General features: G+C 40.1%; 1 protein-coding gene across 1 annotated transcript in view; it reads left to right on the forward strand.

The window, feature by feature from the left end:
• The window catches only part of LOC134287518 (piezo-type mechanosensitive ion channel component-like), a gene marked incomplete at both ends in the record, with an annotated part of 43,398 nt that extends 27,156 nt beyond the window's left edge, over window positions 1-16,242 (forward strand). Inside the window, 2 exon segments of the mRNA XM_062849422.1 lie at window positions 6,521-6,612; window positions 16,147-16,242. Coding sequence (XP_062705406.1) covers window positions 6,549-6,612; window positions 16,147-16,242 — 160 coding nt within the window.
• Window positions 16,243-17,234: the final 992 nt, after the last annotated feature.

A 17,234-nucleotide genomic window follows, 5' to 3' on the forward strand; every position in this document is an offset into this window, starting at 1 on the left:
TATTATTTCTAATTATTAATCACTTTTTTATCATCCATGAAAATAATCTGTAATGCCAAGCTTGTTGCTGGTTTAACAGAAGTTGCAATATTTCGATATATTTTATTGAAAATATTTACGACTTGCGTTATATTTAGATGTTGAGAATTTTAAAATCATAATATCGGTTGCTGAAGTCGGTCTGTTAAGTCATTTTAAAAGTTATAACTGTTTTTATTCTTAGTTTTCAGCAAATCAAGAAGAAACAATAATTTATAATTCCTGCGTAATAATGTAAAGAGTTTCAGTAAACTTTAGTAAAGGGCAATCTTCCTCTGAATTAGTCTTGTATCGATGTCACCAAAATACAATAATGCTACAAAAACTAACAAGGGCACTCACATGTTTCTTTTCACTTGTCTACATCAAATTGAAATTGTGGGAAATGTATTTTAACAACAGCAACAAGGAATTGATGAAAGACGGACTAAATGGAGTAAATAGGACGTTGTCGTTGGCTAAATTTTAATAACAGTTATGTACAACTAAACTGAAACCTAGAATCAGTATTTTTACTTGGCCAAACGTAATTCTAAGCAGTTTTTTTTTGGCAAGTGTTACTAAAACAAATAGTGTTATTATGGAACATCAGAGACGAACACAAAACAATAAAGCCTATAGGCTTTCTGAAATAAAATGTAAAATTGTTAAAAGGAATTAACGATTGCTCAAAGGAATTCAGCAATAAGGCCAGTTTCGTGTTCAAAAGGAATCGCTCAAGAAAGTTTTAGACCAATTCCTGGAATAAAAATTCCACAGTGACAGCCATTTGAATCGTCATTCCTTCGCAACTGCGTACTGCGAAGAAAAACGGTTTCTTGGGCGATTCATGCAAGAATTTCTGTAATATAATTGCTTTCCATCAAAAGTTTGAATATTTTTTAAAGAAGCCTGTGTGCCAAAAATGGCTGAATCTGAACATGTTGTTTAAATTAAGTTGATATGAAACATCTTCAAAATTTTAACACAAGTATCAGGCATACTGTATCAATTCTAGTGGAAATGATGTTTTGACGTTCAAACTAAAAATGAGAAGAAATGTGAAAGTACTTTAAGTTGCAAAAATGTACATGTACAGTTTTTACAGAAACCTATGTTTCATTGGCATTGCAAAAAATGTCATCAGGAATTAAAATTCTTAAGAGATTATTTCTGAATTTTACCCAAAAGAATCTCTTGAAGTTCACCCAGGAGTTTAATTGAAAATTCAAACATATGTTAGTTCTGAAATTTATCCTGGAACAGCTCCTGAACCGACAGGGATTATTTTATTCAACACAAGTAAACAAACAAGTAAAACCGGGAAAAAAATGAAAATTTCGGGAAAAAACCGGGAGAAAACCGGGAAATCGAAATCTGAAATTCACTGGCCACCCTGCACTAAATCATGTTATTGAGATTTCGAATCATGGTTTCGAGTGCGCATCGCATTTTCTAGGACCATGAAGTTAAGTCAGCAATCAGCAGATTTTTTTCTTTACTCAAATAATCCGGGCGATTATTGACAGCCGCAGCCGTTTGAGCTGGAATGAGAACGATGGCGTGCAATCGGATGTTAGTTAGAAATCACTTTTTCACTCATTTGGGAGACATTTTCAAGAGCTTGTATTTACTCACGTGTCGGTAAACGGAGCCGGAACAAGAACTGAACCGGCCGTTGTCGGGACGGTGGCTGCGCCGTTTTAAGCAACCGACAAAACCGGAAAGAAGTAGCTGGGATGGGACTGGTGTCGTTTGACGGCGGAGCTCGAACGAACGAAGCCGGAACGGAAGCTGAAACGAGAACGATGACGCGCAATCGACTTCAGGAATGAGTGAAGAAAAAACGTAAGCAAATATTTTCGGCACTTTTTTACTTACCAGTTTCTTTTAACGATTTTAACGATTGCACTCGATCACTTGACCACTAAGAACACAAAAAAAAAGAACAATATAATAAGTATTAAAATCTAAATTCCCATTAAATTAATGGCTTTTTACACTTTTTATCACCATTTACCTGCGATGCCACAAACTGAATGACCACGTTTTGACAGGTTTGCGGAGTGCGCGTAACGCTTGAAAATTTTCATGAGTTCGAGCTCATAAAAATGGTTGCAACGAATCATGAAACTAGTTGCTCGGATGATGGTCATGAGTTCGAGCTCAGAAGAATGGTTGCAACGAATCATGATATTAGTTGCTCAGTTTATGAAATTATGATTCGAGATCATGATTTCGTAAAATGACAAACCTTTGAGTTTTATGATTTGTGAATCATAAAAACCAGATCAGATTTGTTTCCGTGCGGGAGTGGGATTCGATCCCAGGTCCACGGCGTGATAGTCAAGTGTTCTAACCATCACACCATCACAGTAGGAGCGGGCCTCCTACTAGAATCTTTCAAAACTGTGGAATAGCCCAACTATCCCAAATTTGGAGCAACCTTTTATTTTGAAAAGTACAAGTTTTGCCTGCCCGATCATTTTTTCTATCCCCTATAAGTGCTTGCCGAGAACTCGAAAAAGAAGTTGCGCAAAAACTGTGCAGTTGCCAGACATTAAAATTTTCATTTTCAATGAGTGAAATTCAACGTGAATTTTGAAAATTCTCAACTGAAGGATCAAAATAAAATTCATTTTGGCGAATGAATTTTCTCACTTATTCATTCATTTTTCTGTCACTGACAATTTTCACTGAGAAATATAACTAGACCGTAACTCCCGATTATTCTTACAATCACCTCAAAACTTGTGTATAGTAGCTAATTAGTATACAAATTAACTACTCTACTTGTCCATTAAGCCGGATTGTGCGTCTGTTAAAAGAAATTGGACATTTTATGACGTGAGAATTGAAAGAAAAAAGAAAGGCATTCAGCTGACAATGAATGTGGCCAAAAACGAATGAAAAAATGACGAATGAAGAATGTCAATCTTCACTTTCAACCAACGAATTTTTTACGCACTGGCAGTTGCATATCAAATGATCACATAAAAATGAGTCAGCTTGCTGAATATTCGCCGTGTGAGTGCTGAGTCGACAGAAGCCTGGATCAGGCTTGGAAAGTGTCAATGTCAACACGAGTCGTCACGTGATTTTTTACAGAAATGTCTCTCTCAAAGGGCCCATATAGCCGAGGCGGTAAACGCACGGGTATTCAGCATGACCATGCTGAGGGTGACGGGTTCGATTCCCGGTCGGTCCAGGATCTTTTCGTAAAGGAAATTTCCTTGACTTCCTTGGGCATAGAGTATCTTCGTGCCTGCCACACGGATATACACATGCAAAATGGTCATTGGCAGAGGAAGCTCTCAGTTAATAACTGTGGAAGTGCTCATAGAACACTAAGCTGAGAAGCAGGCTTTGTCCCAGTGAGGACGTTACGCCAAGAAGAGAGAGAGAAAGTCTCTCTCAATGTCATCAAATCGGGAGACGATGACCAAGAGAGTCTAATAATATTTGCTCGTTTTTCGGTCATGACGGAGCGTGACATGGTTGTAAACAAGGCAATTACTAGCACATCCATGGATTTTGTTAAAGTTTGAATCCTTTAAATCATGAACATATGTACTCTCTATCTGTTAAATACAACGATTAGGCTAAATTTGCTTGGATCAGGTGACAATTTTAATTTCAAAACAATTTGGAAATTTTCGTCATGACGCTTGATTATTGCGAAATGACATGACGAAGTGCGCGAGAGCTCGTTTCATTTTGTGACGATGAAAAGGCCTACTTGTTCATCGTCATGGAATGGTCACGACCAATAGCAGCACTGGCCTGGATACCTCGCCACCTAGTGCGATGGCTCAGTACAATACAATTTTGTATTGTTCAACTATTCCAGTATTGTTTGTGTTGAGTGGCAGCTCAGATGTCAATCTGAAGCTTTACCCAACACTTCGATACCGGAATAGCTGACTCAGGGCCAATGGAGTCATGTGATGCTACAGTGTGAGCTCAATTATCATCCATTTTATTTCCAGCGATGGAAGAATGACCAGGAACCCACACAAGGTGAACAGCATTTGCTGAATTCAGCTCCTAGATTTGAGTCCCACAATGGATAACTAACTTCGACTTAGAGTCGACCGAAGCAAGTTCTTTAAGGCTATCTGAACAGAAGTATATTACTTTGCCCATTACGTGTTGATTGCACTCCAAAGATTTCGGCCTGAAAAAACAGTGTAGCGTCTACCAAGTAAGTGAAACTGATGTAGCCTTAGTTCACGAGAGTGGACACCAGCTTCAACTCGACCTTCGAGAAGGGAGTCATCAGGAAACCTGATGTGATCTCTTCCCTGGAAGGAAATTTCGTGGAAAATGTCCTAATTGAAACTTACGAGCAATTGTAGGATCACTTGGAGCAAGTACAGCTTTATCCCAATTCACCAAAAGTGGAAACAACGAGGTGTGTGCTGATCTGCGGTTCTTAGGAGATCCTCTAGTAAATCGAGTACCCACAGACTCCACCGCCCTGAATTCACGTTCACTAGATTTGAGCCACCGCACTTCCTGAATAGCAGCCACGCACACACCAACCAAAAGGCTAATTAGCCCAGGTTCATTTAATGTCCTGAGTACTACAAGTGAGAGCGAAGCTCTCGATGTATACTAATTAGACACCAGCAAAACAAACTGCTTGGTGGCTAGATATGCGGAGTGCTAGAGTAAGTTTCGGCTCCATAAAAACTATTTGCTCTCACTTGTAGTAGTGGGCACAAACGCGAGGGTGTTGTGGATTGGCATCTAAGCCGATAGAGAGATGGGTTTGTGAAAAAGGAGTGTTCAGGGTGTGGCTTCGGAGTCAGTTTCCGCTTTCGGCTTTCTATTCCGCAGAATCATTACCTGTTCTGTGGCTTAGTTGGCTAAACCCAAGCAACACACATGGTTACAAAACAGTCACGGCAGCGCATGTAAGGGTTGCGCATTAAGTAACAGTGACTTCTGTGCAACCCTTACATGCGCTGCCGTGACTGTTTTGCAACCATGTGTGTTGCTTGGGAAGCGCCAGTCTAGCGAATACGGAACCGTGAGTTCGAATCTCACCAGAACGTGATTTTTTTTTCACAAATTTTATCTCCAAATGTCGCAACATTTTGTGCCTTCTAATTACAAGTTTTCCAGTTCATTTAAGCTCCTGACGTTCCAGGTACCGAGTTTCCGAAAATAGTCCTTGTTTCGTTTCCGGATCGGTTTCCAAAAGTATCGTTCGCATTTTTTTTCTAACTTCATTTGTCGTGGTGTTGATAGGCTTCGACATGCTACCTTACCGGGGTTGTGCTTCGCTGCCTACATTGCGTTGGTGCAGTCACCTTAGGTATAGCCGTCCAGATAAAGCGTTTCTTATTCAGCTGCTGGATGCCGGAACAGATGCGGTTTGAGCCGCACCTATTCGATTGACCCGTGGAAGCATGAGGTAGGAGTTTGTGAGGACAAGATCTATGTTGGACGCTCCAGGTTGTCGACTGACTATTTTGCAACCGTGAAAATTATAAAGATATTTTTCTTTGCATTATTTGCTGTTCTCGTATATTACCTAGGACGAATTTATATTCTTTTCTGCACAGATAAAAATAATGAGATTTACACGTCATGTAAACTTATATTAGTCATGTAAACTTAAGTGTGTGATGATTTACATGATATTTCATGTAAATTTGCGTTATATGTCATGTAAACACTCAGAGCCATGCTGAATTACATGACATATAATGGATGTATACATGATATTTCATGAGTTTTACATGATATGTCATGTAAACTTCTGTGATATCCCACGCTCCAAACATATGCATCATATGTAACAGAAATTTACACTTTTTTTTCGATCTGTGTGGCCGTACATGCTGTTAGACATGCATATCACACCTCTTACAGGACACTGAATTGATGTTTGAATGATAAATGTCCCTTGATATCCATCGCATAAAACCTTTACCCCCGACACATACATTTATCACTGTCCACTCCAGTCAGTGGTGGTTAATTATTTTAGCTAATGTTTTTGCTCAGCAGATACATACCTACCGTACGGTTGCGAATTTGATGTCTACGCCACGTGTGATCACTCATCACGAAAATTACCCACCTCCGTTCCGTAATGTCCATTAATTAATTACAATCCCTGGCGTGGCTTCTGTCACCAATGTTGGTGGCTTCCAAGGTGGTGACTATTAGACATTGTTTAGAGAGAGTGATTATGGTAGGTGCTTTCCGAGATTAAAATATCTTTTTGGTCCCAAGCTCAGGCATGTGGTGCTGGGCATTGATACACTTTCTCCCTTCGGACTAACGGTACGTGGACGATACTATGCATGAGTTGAGTAGTTATTAGTTCATAGCCCGAGTGTCAATTATCGCGTGTGGAGAACGAATGACGCTATACACCGTCGAAGCTACGTTATCATATTTCATGTTCATGTCCGAGCGTGTAATACATAATTATTCGGAATGAATTAATTAAATCTCACTTTTTTCTCTTCATTTTCGCTTTCAGGACCACGCTCTCCGGACATTGACCCAAAATGGCCAACTACTTTGTGTGTTTGGTGGTGCAGCGGCTGATACTACCGATCATCATGGCAATATGTAAGTAGTCTCTAAAAGTCAACAAATTGACTAAAATTTTGGCTTACATCCACAATGCAGAACAGTACACGAAAATAACTCACGGGCAGTGAGAAAAGCTTAATGAAGGGGTTTCCCGCTCACACGTAGACGTACCAAAATTAAAAACACTTCAGGACTTTACTCACGAAAAATGTCTTAAGTTACGACACTGTCATTTGTTAAATTATCAAATTTAACCAAATGGCTATCACATTTCATGGGACCGATAAATTTACGGTTTTTTACCGTTTCCTTTAACTTAGCACCTAAACTGACCAAGACACGTTCACCTAAATTGGTAAAAGAAACACCTTCTATGTTTCATCAACGTGATAATATTCAATTTGATGGGGTCGTTATGTTGCAAAATAGACACACTCATTCATAAAATATTCACTCCCAAAATCGTGTTTCGCCGTTTAACCTGGATACAGGTAGGGCAACCCAAACCCAAACGCGTGAAACATGAAAGAAAATTCTTCACCACCTCTAGAACAAAGCCAACCCACAAGGTAACAACGCTGGGAAATGGATCGTAAAGCGTCATCCAGCAAACTATACGTTGCCTGTCCTGTATCCCTTTAACGTAGACCAAAGAATGAAAAAAGTGTGGCACAATGGTCAGGACCATAGGAAGTTTTTTCCACGTGGTCTATTCCTGTTGGTAACGCGACTTACATAATGAACTTTTCCGCGCCGTTTATTTATTCGCTTTGTTGTCCTTTCCGACGTTGGCAGTGATTTCCACTTCCTGGTGGTGGTGGCGGGGTTGGTCGCCGCCGTCGATAAAGTTTCTGGCGATGAGGGACGGAAGGTGGTGGGGTGGTGTAAGTTTCTATCGTTCACCTTTTACAGGCAGTGGAGAACACAACTGAGGAAATATGGATATCGCTGTCCCACCCGAGTGCGTTGACGTAACAGGTTGTGGGAAAAAACTTCTACAACTATGATCCCCAGCGTTTTCAGTCCTTAATACTAAATTGACTGACTTACATGTTATAAATGAATTGGTATCCAGGGCGCGTGGCGTAGTTGGTCGCGTTTTAGCTTCATAAGCATATGGGCTTGGGTTTGATTTCCTGCCCAGACACGATCGGTTTTTCGTTCAGTTGCTCTTCCTCCAAAGAGCGACTGACACTGAACTTCTTGTGCGCCTATGGCTTAAACGAATAAAGCTACTTTTTAGAGAATGAGAAAACCTGCTGATCAGATACCCACGAGGTGGGTCCTCGGGTTATGTGGGGGTCGACCCACTAAATTCTCATTTGCTCTCTTCCTTACCTTTGGGGTACGCCCGTTAGGGATGGCTTCGAGAAGGGGGGATCGCACATGGTATTGGTAAGCGTTCCCCAGCTACCGCCTTGAGTTGTCCTTTTTCCCCTGAAAGAATGGATCCTGGCTAGTACTATAGACTACCCGATGGACTTAAGTTCCTGGTAGGAGAAGGGTGGCCAACTCAAGTTGCTATTTTCTATGTCGTACAAGTACGATTCGTGAGACCGTGGAAGTAACGGAATCCCACTTGTCCGCTCCCGTACACATACTTTCAACAAAGTTGGCCGAAGTAATATCTCTACCGCATATCTCTTGCATACTCGACCTTTGCTCCATGAATCGTGGGCATTCGAAGATCACGTGCGTCTCGCTTGCTTACCATTTTGCCGTCATATTCCACGTGGTATTACAAGTTTTATTTTTGTGTTAAATGTGCTATTTTAACTTGTAAATATTTCCCTAGAATTAATGCGCATTTATAGGGCTCTGGCAGAATAGAGGTCCGAAATCCTATTTCGATTGCCAACATTAAGGCCATTTCGGGCCGTGATTAAGTACTAGAGAAGTAAACCTTTCCCTGGCACAGACTTCAAGTTATAGAACTCTAGTGATGTAACACGAATCGGGGTGCCCCCTTAGGATAAGAAATTCCTAGACAAAACTCAAGCTATGAAAGCAACTAATGCTGCGAACAAAAGGCAAACTGCCAGAGAAAATACGATTACAGTATAGACAAATGGACCAACAACATTAATTAAACCTCGTCATTCTGTCATCGGAAATTGTTATCCACTAGGGTAACAGGGCAAAATGTATGTTCTGTGTTGTGCATGTCCAATTGTGTTGTCCTAGTTTTCTACGCATTTGTAAGGTTCCACTACACATGGCATATTGTAATATGCATTTGTAGTGCTTCATTATTTATTCGTAATAGTGTACACCTAGAAAATATCATGTAATTTTAAGTTTCCTGAACCTGACATATACGAGCATCTTCAAAAACACAAATTTAAAGGTTGAAACACGTAAATATTCGTCTTTCAAGACACCCCAAAATAAAACTTTTTTTTGTTAGCGTCTAGCAATCGCTAGAAGCGATTTGACAGACAAAACATAGAAAAGTAAATTAACGCCATGCATTGGATTCGAACACCGGATCTTCTGATCGTGAGCCACATCTCTTACCCCTCGGCTATTTCACCAAGTTAGAATGTGGCTGATGAACGTGATACTGATTCTACGTTTATGGTGAAACGAATTTGTTGACATCTAACGCAACCAACCAGCACTTACATGATGCGCGTAAAATTGAGTCCAATTTGTGATTCAGTCTTGAAAACGTTTACATTCTTTGGAGATTCCGTTTCGTGCAAATTTCAGAATTTCTAAGTGTGTGGCTACCGAATGTGCTTTAGCGTAACCAGCTTTAGCATCCACCGTCGATCGTCACTACTGGAAAAAAAATTGCAGATCTCAGGATTCAACAATATCTCCGCAAAAACTAAACCGATTTTGATGAAAATTTTATGGCATTAGCTACATATAATGCACCAAAATGCTGGTCCAAAAATCAGCTATTTTGATGTACGCAGTCCAAAGTTATGAAAAAAAATGTTTGATCAAATTTTGACCGTACCACCCTTTAGGTCTCATTTCGTTCCGTTCCAGCTTTATTGGTTCGAGCTCTCTACATCCTCCTTTACCAAGACCCGAGTATATGCACTTATGGTGGTAAGCTCCACAGCGTATTAGATGCCAATCACGTATTATCCTCGTTTTTTTAAGCACCAAACGTTACTATATCCTTGATTTTAAGGTATAACTTTAGTGCGCCGATTTGTCCTCGCCGTGCGCCTTCAGGAATTCCTTCAATATGAGGGATTCCTCCAGGAATTGCTTCGGAATTCCTTCAGGGATTCCTCTAGGAATTCATAGGGGTATTTCTTCAGGAATTCTGTCGGGGATTACTCCAGGTCAGGGGTAACAAAACTTTTTCAGCTTGCGACCCACTTTTGATTTTGGCGACTCACCAGCACGCATTTTCAAAAAATACGTCATTTTTCTGCAAATTTGACCCTTGATTCGACCTTACTTTTTAAATAACGTTCGTTGCGTAGCAATCAAATTGAAATAATGTGTTTTTTTTTTTTTAATTTACAGTGTTTTTTTCTGTTTAGTTTAAAAAAAGTCTGAGTAAGAGTAAGGTGCTCTAATGTTCAGCTTCAGTAAACTCTTGAGTTGTCTTAAGAATTTGATTCTAGAAAAAAAAAACAAAAAAAATATTTTTTACAAAGTCTTTGCCACTATATCAGTTTTAGGCTTCTGTGAAATTTCAAAGTTTTTAGAATTATAGCTGGATGGTCAGATGAATCTTCTAATCTTTTTCTTCATACACACGTATTTTTTTCTGTTATTCGTTAAAATCACTTTTCAGTTGTTCTGATATCCGTAAAAATTTAAATTATTGACATTAACAGAATTTTACCGAAGCTTAGCTTTATTATAGGTCGGTAAAAGTAAGGTTTCTTGTCGAAATTTGTTATTTTCTCCTTTTGCTGATTTTTGGTATTTCTTTTGTATTTTTTGATATTTTAACTGCTGAACTCGGCGTGTTAATCTACACTCATTCGAAAAGGCTATTCTGCGTAGAAGTTTCGAAAAGTCAATACAAGAATGTGAATCTAACTGAAACACAAACTGCAAGCAAAAACTTAAACTTTTTTTCCACCACTCAGGTTGAATTCTGAAATGTTACCCTGATCTTGAACTTTTGATAAAAACTTAGTTTCAGAATCAATTTTAAAATGCAGACAATTCAATAATCAGAGTACTCCAGATTAAGACCTATAATAAAAAAGTTTTAACAGAATTAAGAAAAACCCGAATTCCTAGAACTCTGACGCTTCTCCAAGGGAGTATTTTTATAATGAAAAATGGCTAGCAATATCATTTGACATAAGTTAATTAAGCCATTTATTACAATATCACTCAAGCCCTCGCGACCCACCAAAAATCAACCCGCGACCCACCAGTGGGTCGCGACCCATAGTTTGAGAAACGCTGTTCCAGGTATTCCAGGTATTTAAGGAGATATTCCGGAGGAACTTCTTGTGGGATTTCTTCAAGATTTTCAACGAAGAATTCCCTGAGGAATTTCTGGCGAAATTTCTGATGGAATTGCTGAAGGAGTTTCTGATGGAATTCCCGGAGAAATTTCTGGAGTAGTTTACTGAAGGTCAATGGAAGTATTCCCAGCGAAATTTCTATAGTAATTTCTTGAAGTTTTCCCGGAGTAATTTGTGGAGTGATTTCCAGAGAAATTTGCTAAGGAAATCTCCATGCAATTTTTTGGATAAATTTCCAGTAGAATTTGTCGAGCAATTCTCAGAAGAACTTATGGAAGAATTCCTGAAGAAATTTCTGGAAGGATTGCCGGTAGAATTTGTGGAGGTATTCAAGGAGGAATTATCGGAAAAATTTCTAAAAGAATTCGCGGAGGAATTCCCTAAGAAATCTCTGGAGGAACTTCCGAAACAATTCCTAGAGAAATTCCAGCAAGAATTTCAGGAAGAATTTCCGAAGAAATGTGTGGAAGAATTCACGAAAGAAATTCTGGAGGAATTTCCGAAGAAATTTCCGGAAGGATATCTGGAGGCATTCCTAAAGAACTTTCTCGAGGTATTCCCAGAAGATTTTCTAACGGAGTTTCATAAAGAATTCCCTGAGGAATTTCTGGATTAATTCCAGTAAGAACTTCAGGAATAAGCCCTTGTGTAATTTCTGATGGAAGTACTGAACAAATTTTTGGATGATGATGAACCTGGGCGTGTTAGTGGAATACCTGTAAGTAAAAAGAAAATCGAGTTAAGTACTGTTCCTTTTAATTCCACTATGAATTTTCATCCTTTGACAGATACGTATTTCGACCTCAACTGTAAGGTCGTCTTCGACTCGAGTCAAGTACAAGACACTGAAGACGACCTTGCAGTTGAGGTCGAAATACGTATCTGTAAAAGGATGCAGATTCTTAGTGGAATTAAAAGGAACAGTACTTAACCCGGTTTTCTTTTTTGCTTACATTTCTGGAGTAATTCCTAGAAAAATAGAGTTCCTAATCCTAGAGAGTTCGCAGAGAATTTTTGGATTAATTCCCGGAATAATTTCTGGAGGAATTTCCGAAGAATTTCCGGAGAAATGCTATGAAGCATTTTTGGATTAACTCCCGAAAGGGTTAGGCCAGAACAAATCTCATTTTCTTCTTTTGTCACTTTGCTCGTTGACTCGCCAAGGGGGTGGATAATAAATAATAAATGTATTTGTTGAAAAATTACCCACACAATTAGGCAAAATTGTGAAATTCATCGGATTTGTTAAGAAATTTTCTCGACAACTCTAATTTCAGTTCAAAATTTTTAAATTTTTATATAATTTATTTGTGTCCCCCCTCAAAATGTCGAATTCCGACCAAAATTTTCCGAGGGGGGGGGGGTGACATTAGAGAAAATCGAAATTTGTGTCAGCCTTATTGGAGGAATTTATTGAAGAATAATTCCTTTATGAATTCCAAAAGAAATTTGTGGATGAATTTCCGGAGGAGTTCCAGTAGGAATGCAATTAGTAATTCCCTGAGAATTTTCTGGAGGAATTTCTACGGAAATTTTGACCCACAGAAGGAGTTTCTGGTAGAGAAGCTTTACAGAAATTTGAATTTGAAGGAATCTCTGAACTAATCAAAGAAAATAATCCTAGAAGAACGCTTCGAGCTACTTACCTACCAAGGAACTTCTGAAGCAATTCCTCAAAGTACTTCTGTAGGAAATTCACAATAACAATTTACGGCAAATTTTGTAATCCTGCCCAACGATTACGGTCCATCACGCAGGCGGAACAAACTGTTTTGCAAAAAAAAAAAGAGAAAATAAACATCAGCTGACTGAGTGGAGCGGACCTGGTGTGGTGGTTAGAACACTTGACTATCACGCCGAGGGCCTGGGATCGAATCCCACTCCCGACATACTCACAAAATGTGGGTCTTCCTTCGGAAGGGAAGTAAAACGTGGGTCCCGAGATGAACTAGTCTAGGATTAAAAATCTCGTTAATATAGACATAAAAAATCAGCTGACTGAATGTTGAAGCAAGTTGCATTGACATTCCCGCGAGCTGGATTATCACGAGAGAGAGGATGGCCGCGTGCTTCCTTTGTTAAATCCTTTCTTGGAGCTTTTTGGTGCTTACTGAATGGAGTATTTAAATTTATTCTGGATTTTTAATAATCGTATTAACTGCGTTGGTGCTTATGACCATTAATGCATCTACATCGCACTGCTGCTTAAGCTCCTTGGTGTAGGTGATCTTGTCCAGGTCCCAAGCCCGTGCACAAGGGGGGGTTGGTGTTAAGCCCCCCCATTATCGACGCTTCATACACTAGGCGCCCCTCCGCCTTTTGCCGGAATTGGGAAAACCCCTCCCTTGCCGCCACTTTTGTGCACGAGCCTGCTAGGTGCTCTTACCTGTACCTGTGTCGTCGAGGCTTCCTGGTCTTATGTGCTATCGTAGAGCTTCCAGTAAACAAGACGAAGCTGTCAGTTTGGTTATACCTCTCCTCTTTGTGCCTATCGACCGCGCTTCGCTTCTCGGTTAAAAGATCACACTTCTTCTTGGCCAGAACCACCGAATTGTGGAGTTTCAGCAGGCCCTGTCTTTTCCGACGTTATTCTGCCTGCTGGTATACCCAGGCTTAAAGCGTAAACTCCCTCGCGAGGAAATGAGGAGGCGATTTTTTTTTTCGTAAGAAGTGAAAGACAACACTGAAATCACGCAAATCCTCAACAGTTCCGAGAGGGAGATGGTCGCGCAGCCTCACAATTGTGTTTCTCACGTCCACTAACACTTTAAAAGCACTCGCGAGTTCCACTCCCATACAAAAACCGACTCGCGGGCCTCAAAATACTCCTCTACCCGAAATCATCATCGTTTGTTTATATTTTTTCGATCTCTCTTCCTCACTCAGTTTTTATTTCCACTCTGTTTGGGATTTGAGCATTCCCTCGCAACGAGGCAGAAGCAACACACCACTCTTGAGCATGATCTTGACAGTAATAGTCAATAGCCTCAGACCGGGGACCGTTGTCATTAGCAGAGATGAGTGAAGGCTCTTCTGACCAATGATCGAGCGGAAAAAGTTCTCTTTGCCAACCTGAAGAAATTCGGGGTAGGGTTAAACAGGGATGGGAACACTTACTTTGAAAGAGTTACACTCACTTGAAGTTTTCTCAGCTCAGAAGCATGCTATCAAAAAACAGTGTATGGAGGAGTTTTACCATAAGTTTTAGATATGTTTCAGCTAAAAGTTTTCCGAATAAGTAAAGGTCGCACAGGCATATCAAAGTCGTGAAAGAGCTAATTAGGCGATTCTCCACAAGGTGAATGTAAATTACACTCACCTCGTGGAGAGTCGCTTTCATCGCTCTTTCGCGCCATGGATATCTATGTGTGACCCTCACCTTATTCGGAAAACTTTTAGCTGAAACCAGTGAAGAGAATTGTCAGACAAAAGAGGCACAAAACAAGCAACAAAGAAGGTGCGACGATTAGTCTTTATCCCTACTGGTGACAGATAATGACATGATCTCTAAATTTTTTGTTGCAGACAAAACGGAAGCTGAATTTGTTGCGTACTTTTCAACTCGTGAATAATCAATTATTACTAACCCAAAGTCGAAACTGTTTGATGATAGAGCTTCACCAGAGTTGCAGTGTTTACCGACTCGAAGTTACCGTTCGAAAATCGCAATACAAGGCTTAAAAATCTCTAAATTCGTGGTGTACGATGTTAATCCCATTATTTTCAAGTTGGGACAAACTTATGTCGCATGGGTTGTTTTGTCGCAACAAATACAGGTTGCGACATTGTCATTATTGTTGCGCGATGGTTGAATTTTGATTCACTGGCTGAAACAAAAAGGTAAAAGTCCTCCATACACATTTTTGATAGCATACTTCTGATCTGAGAAAATTTCAAGTGAGTGTAACTCTCTCAAAGTCAGTGTTCCCATCCTTGGCGTTGACTACATCCCGTTGATAAAGCTGTCACCTTGTACTGCTGACGCGATACATTATTTCATACACAGCTGCTTTTAGCCGCAACTTCTTGGGGAGCACACACTCGGGACGTACCTCCTTAACTTCTTAATCTATAGCTGAAGTTAGAAGGACGATTAACAGTGCACTCAGCTGGTAGAAGTTGTAATTATATCAAAGAAAACTAGTCATCATGTTTTACCCAATACATTGTACATATTTATCTCAAGGTATTTTGTTTAAAGCAAAAAAAAAATCATTTGAGTTCGACTAGGTCATTGTACTCGGGACATCCCATCAAGTCATTTTCCCATTCTCAAGAAATAAAAAAATCCTAACATTTGCCTCATGTCTACCTTTCGGCGTTCTTCCTTTTTCTCCTCATTTTCGACACCAAATCCGCTAAATCATATCCCCGGCTGAAGGACCGAGTCCGGGCAGTAGTGTCACGTGACTTCACCACCCACGCTCGAGTGTTCTGCTCAAATGGTCCGACTTTAACACACAGTCCCATCGAGGCGAACTTTCGCGGTGCCTCTATTGACCCACCCACCTTATTCCACTTTGCACCCGTTGTTGTTCCGTTCATACACAGCTAGTAGGTTCCTTCCGAAAACTTTATGAATGAAAATGGCTTTTTGCATGTTTCCGCTGTTGTCTTTGTGCGTCTTCGGTCGGTCACTCTAGCTTGTGGTTGCGACGCTGCTGAATGACTGCCCATTATTGGCTATATAGCTATACCAACGCGCGCGCGAGGTAGCTGTTATCGATATTCAATCACACTTTCCACTCGCGCGCGATTCGCGCGTTACGTGAGGGATGGACGGATGGAAATGTATCAAAATAGAATAATGATCAGCAAATAATCATGATCGTTGATGGGCCAGATTGTGGTGGGCACCACGTGCATTAACACTTATGAAACAAAGTTATGGGGAATTAAAACTTGTGATTCGAGTCAGCAGCTTGCGCTGCTACCGGTATGAATGCGTTTTCTATGTAAATTGTTGCAGTGGTGCAGTGCGCTCGTGTGGACAACTTGCATGTTAACGTTAACTTACTGTGATCGAGGGGGTTCCGAGATTTGATTGCAAGCGTGTTTCCCATAAGAAACATTATTCTAATGCTTTTCATTGTTATTCTTTCTTCTGCTCTAGGTTGCCTGATGAGACCGGTAGGATTGTCGCTGCCATATTTGCTCTTCCTATTTGGATTACCGTTTGTGCCAGTAGCTACACCTAGGAGTATAAAAGGTAAGTTGTTCGGCTGAATTTATTTGGGTGATGCACTGATTTGACGTATCGATGTTTGATGAAATAAACTGTGGAGTGCACAAACTAATAAACAGATCTAGTGGGAGCGTTCATAAATGACGTAGCTTTTTAAGCGATTTTTAACACCCCCTTCCCCCTCGTAGCATTTCGTCACAAACTCGGACACCCCCTCCTATAAATGACGTAGCTTGATGAATAACCCCCCTCCCCTCCCCCCTTCAACAAAATTTTCATGTAAAAAAGCAAAAAAAATATTTGAAACTTAGTTCTGATTACAATTTCAATGTTATGGAAAACCAAGAATAGCAAGAAAACATAGAGAATCGAGCCTTTTGAGCAGCGGCTGGTATTTTGGACACTTTTCTGCTATAACTCAGTCAATTCAATAGCAATTGACTTGAATTTTTGTACACGGCTAGACATCAGTGGCGATTCCCTAACCTCAAATCTACCTGTTCAACAAATATAAATTCTTGAATATTCTCAACAAATTGGTTTGTAATTTGTAAAAAATGTCGAGAATAGTCGTTTCCGTCCATTTTCTACTTGATCCGGATCATGTACTCTCCGCAAATGCAAGTTTTAGTGTCGTTGAACAGGTAAAAAGTGAGGTTTTATGCGTATCTCATCGCATACAAAAAATGAAGTCAATTGGTTCAACATTCACTGAGTTATGGTGGAAAACTGCCCGAAGTAGAAGCCCTGCCGAGATGGTTCCACTTCCGTTTTTTTCACCGTTTGCTTTAATGCAGGCATATAATGGCACTTGCAACGGAAAATTCGGAACCAATGCAAATTACGGAAGACGAAGCTGTGCTACTGTTCGAAGATATTGTGTAGAAAAGTCTGTTTATACTGATATGTATGTAGTTCGAAAGACGTTTCCGTATGCGTCGGAGTTTGCTTCTGTGCATTTCAAAAGAGATGGATCGTTCAAAGGCTGAATGCTACAGGCAAGCTGGGTTTACCTA

Source organism: Aedes albopictus, chromosome 2, assembly GCF_035046485.1.
Source record: "Aedes albopictus strain Foshan chromosome 2, AalbF5, whole genome shotgun sequence".
In the NCBI taxonomy this organism is placed as follows: Eukaryota; Metazoa; Arthropoda; class Insecta; order Diptera; family Culicidae; genus Aedes; species Aedes albopictus.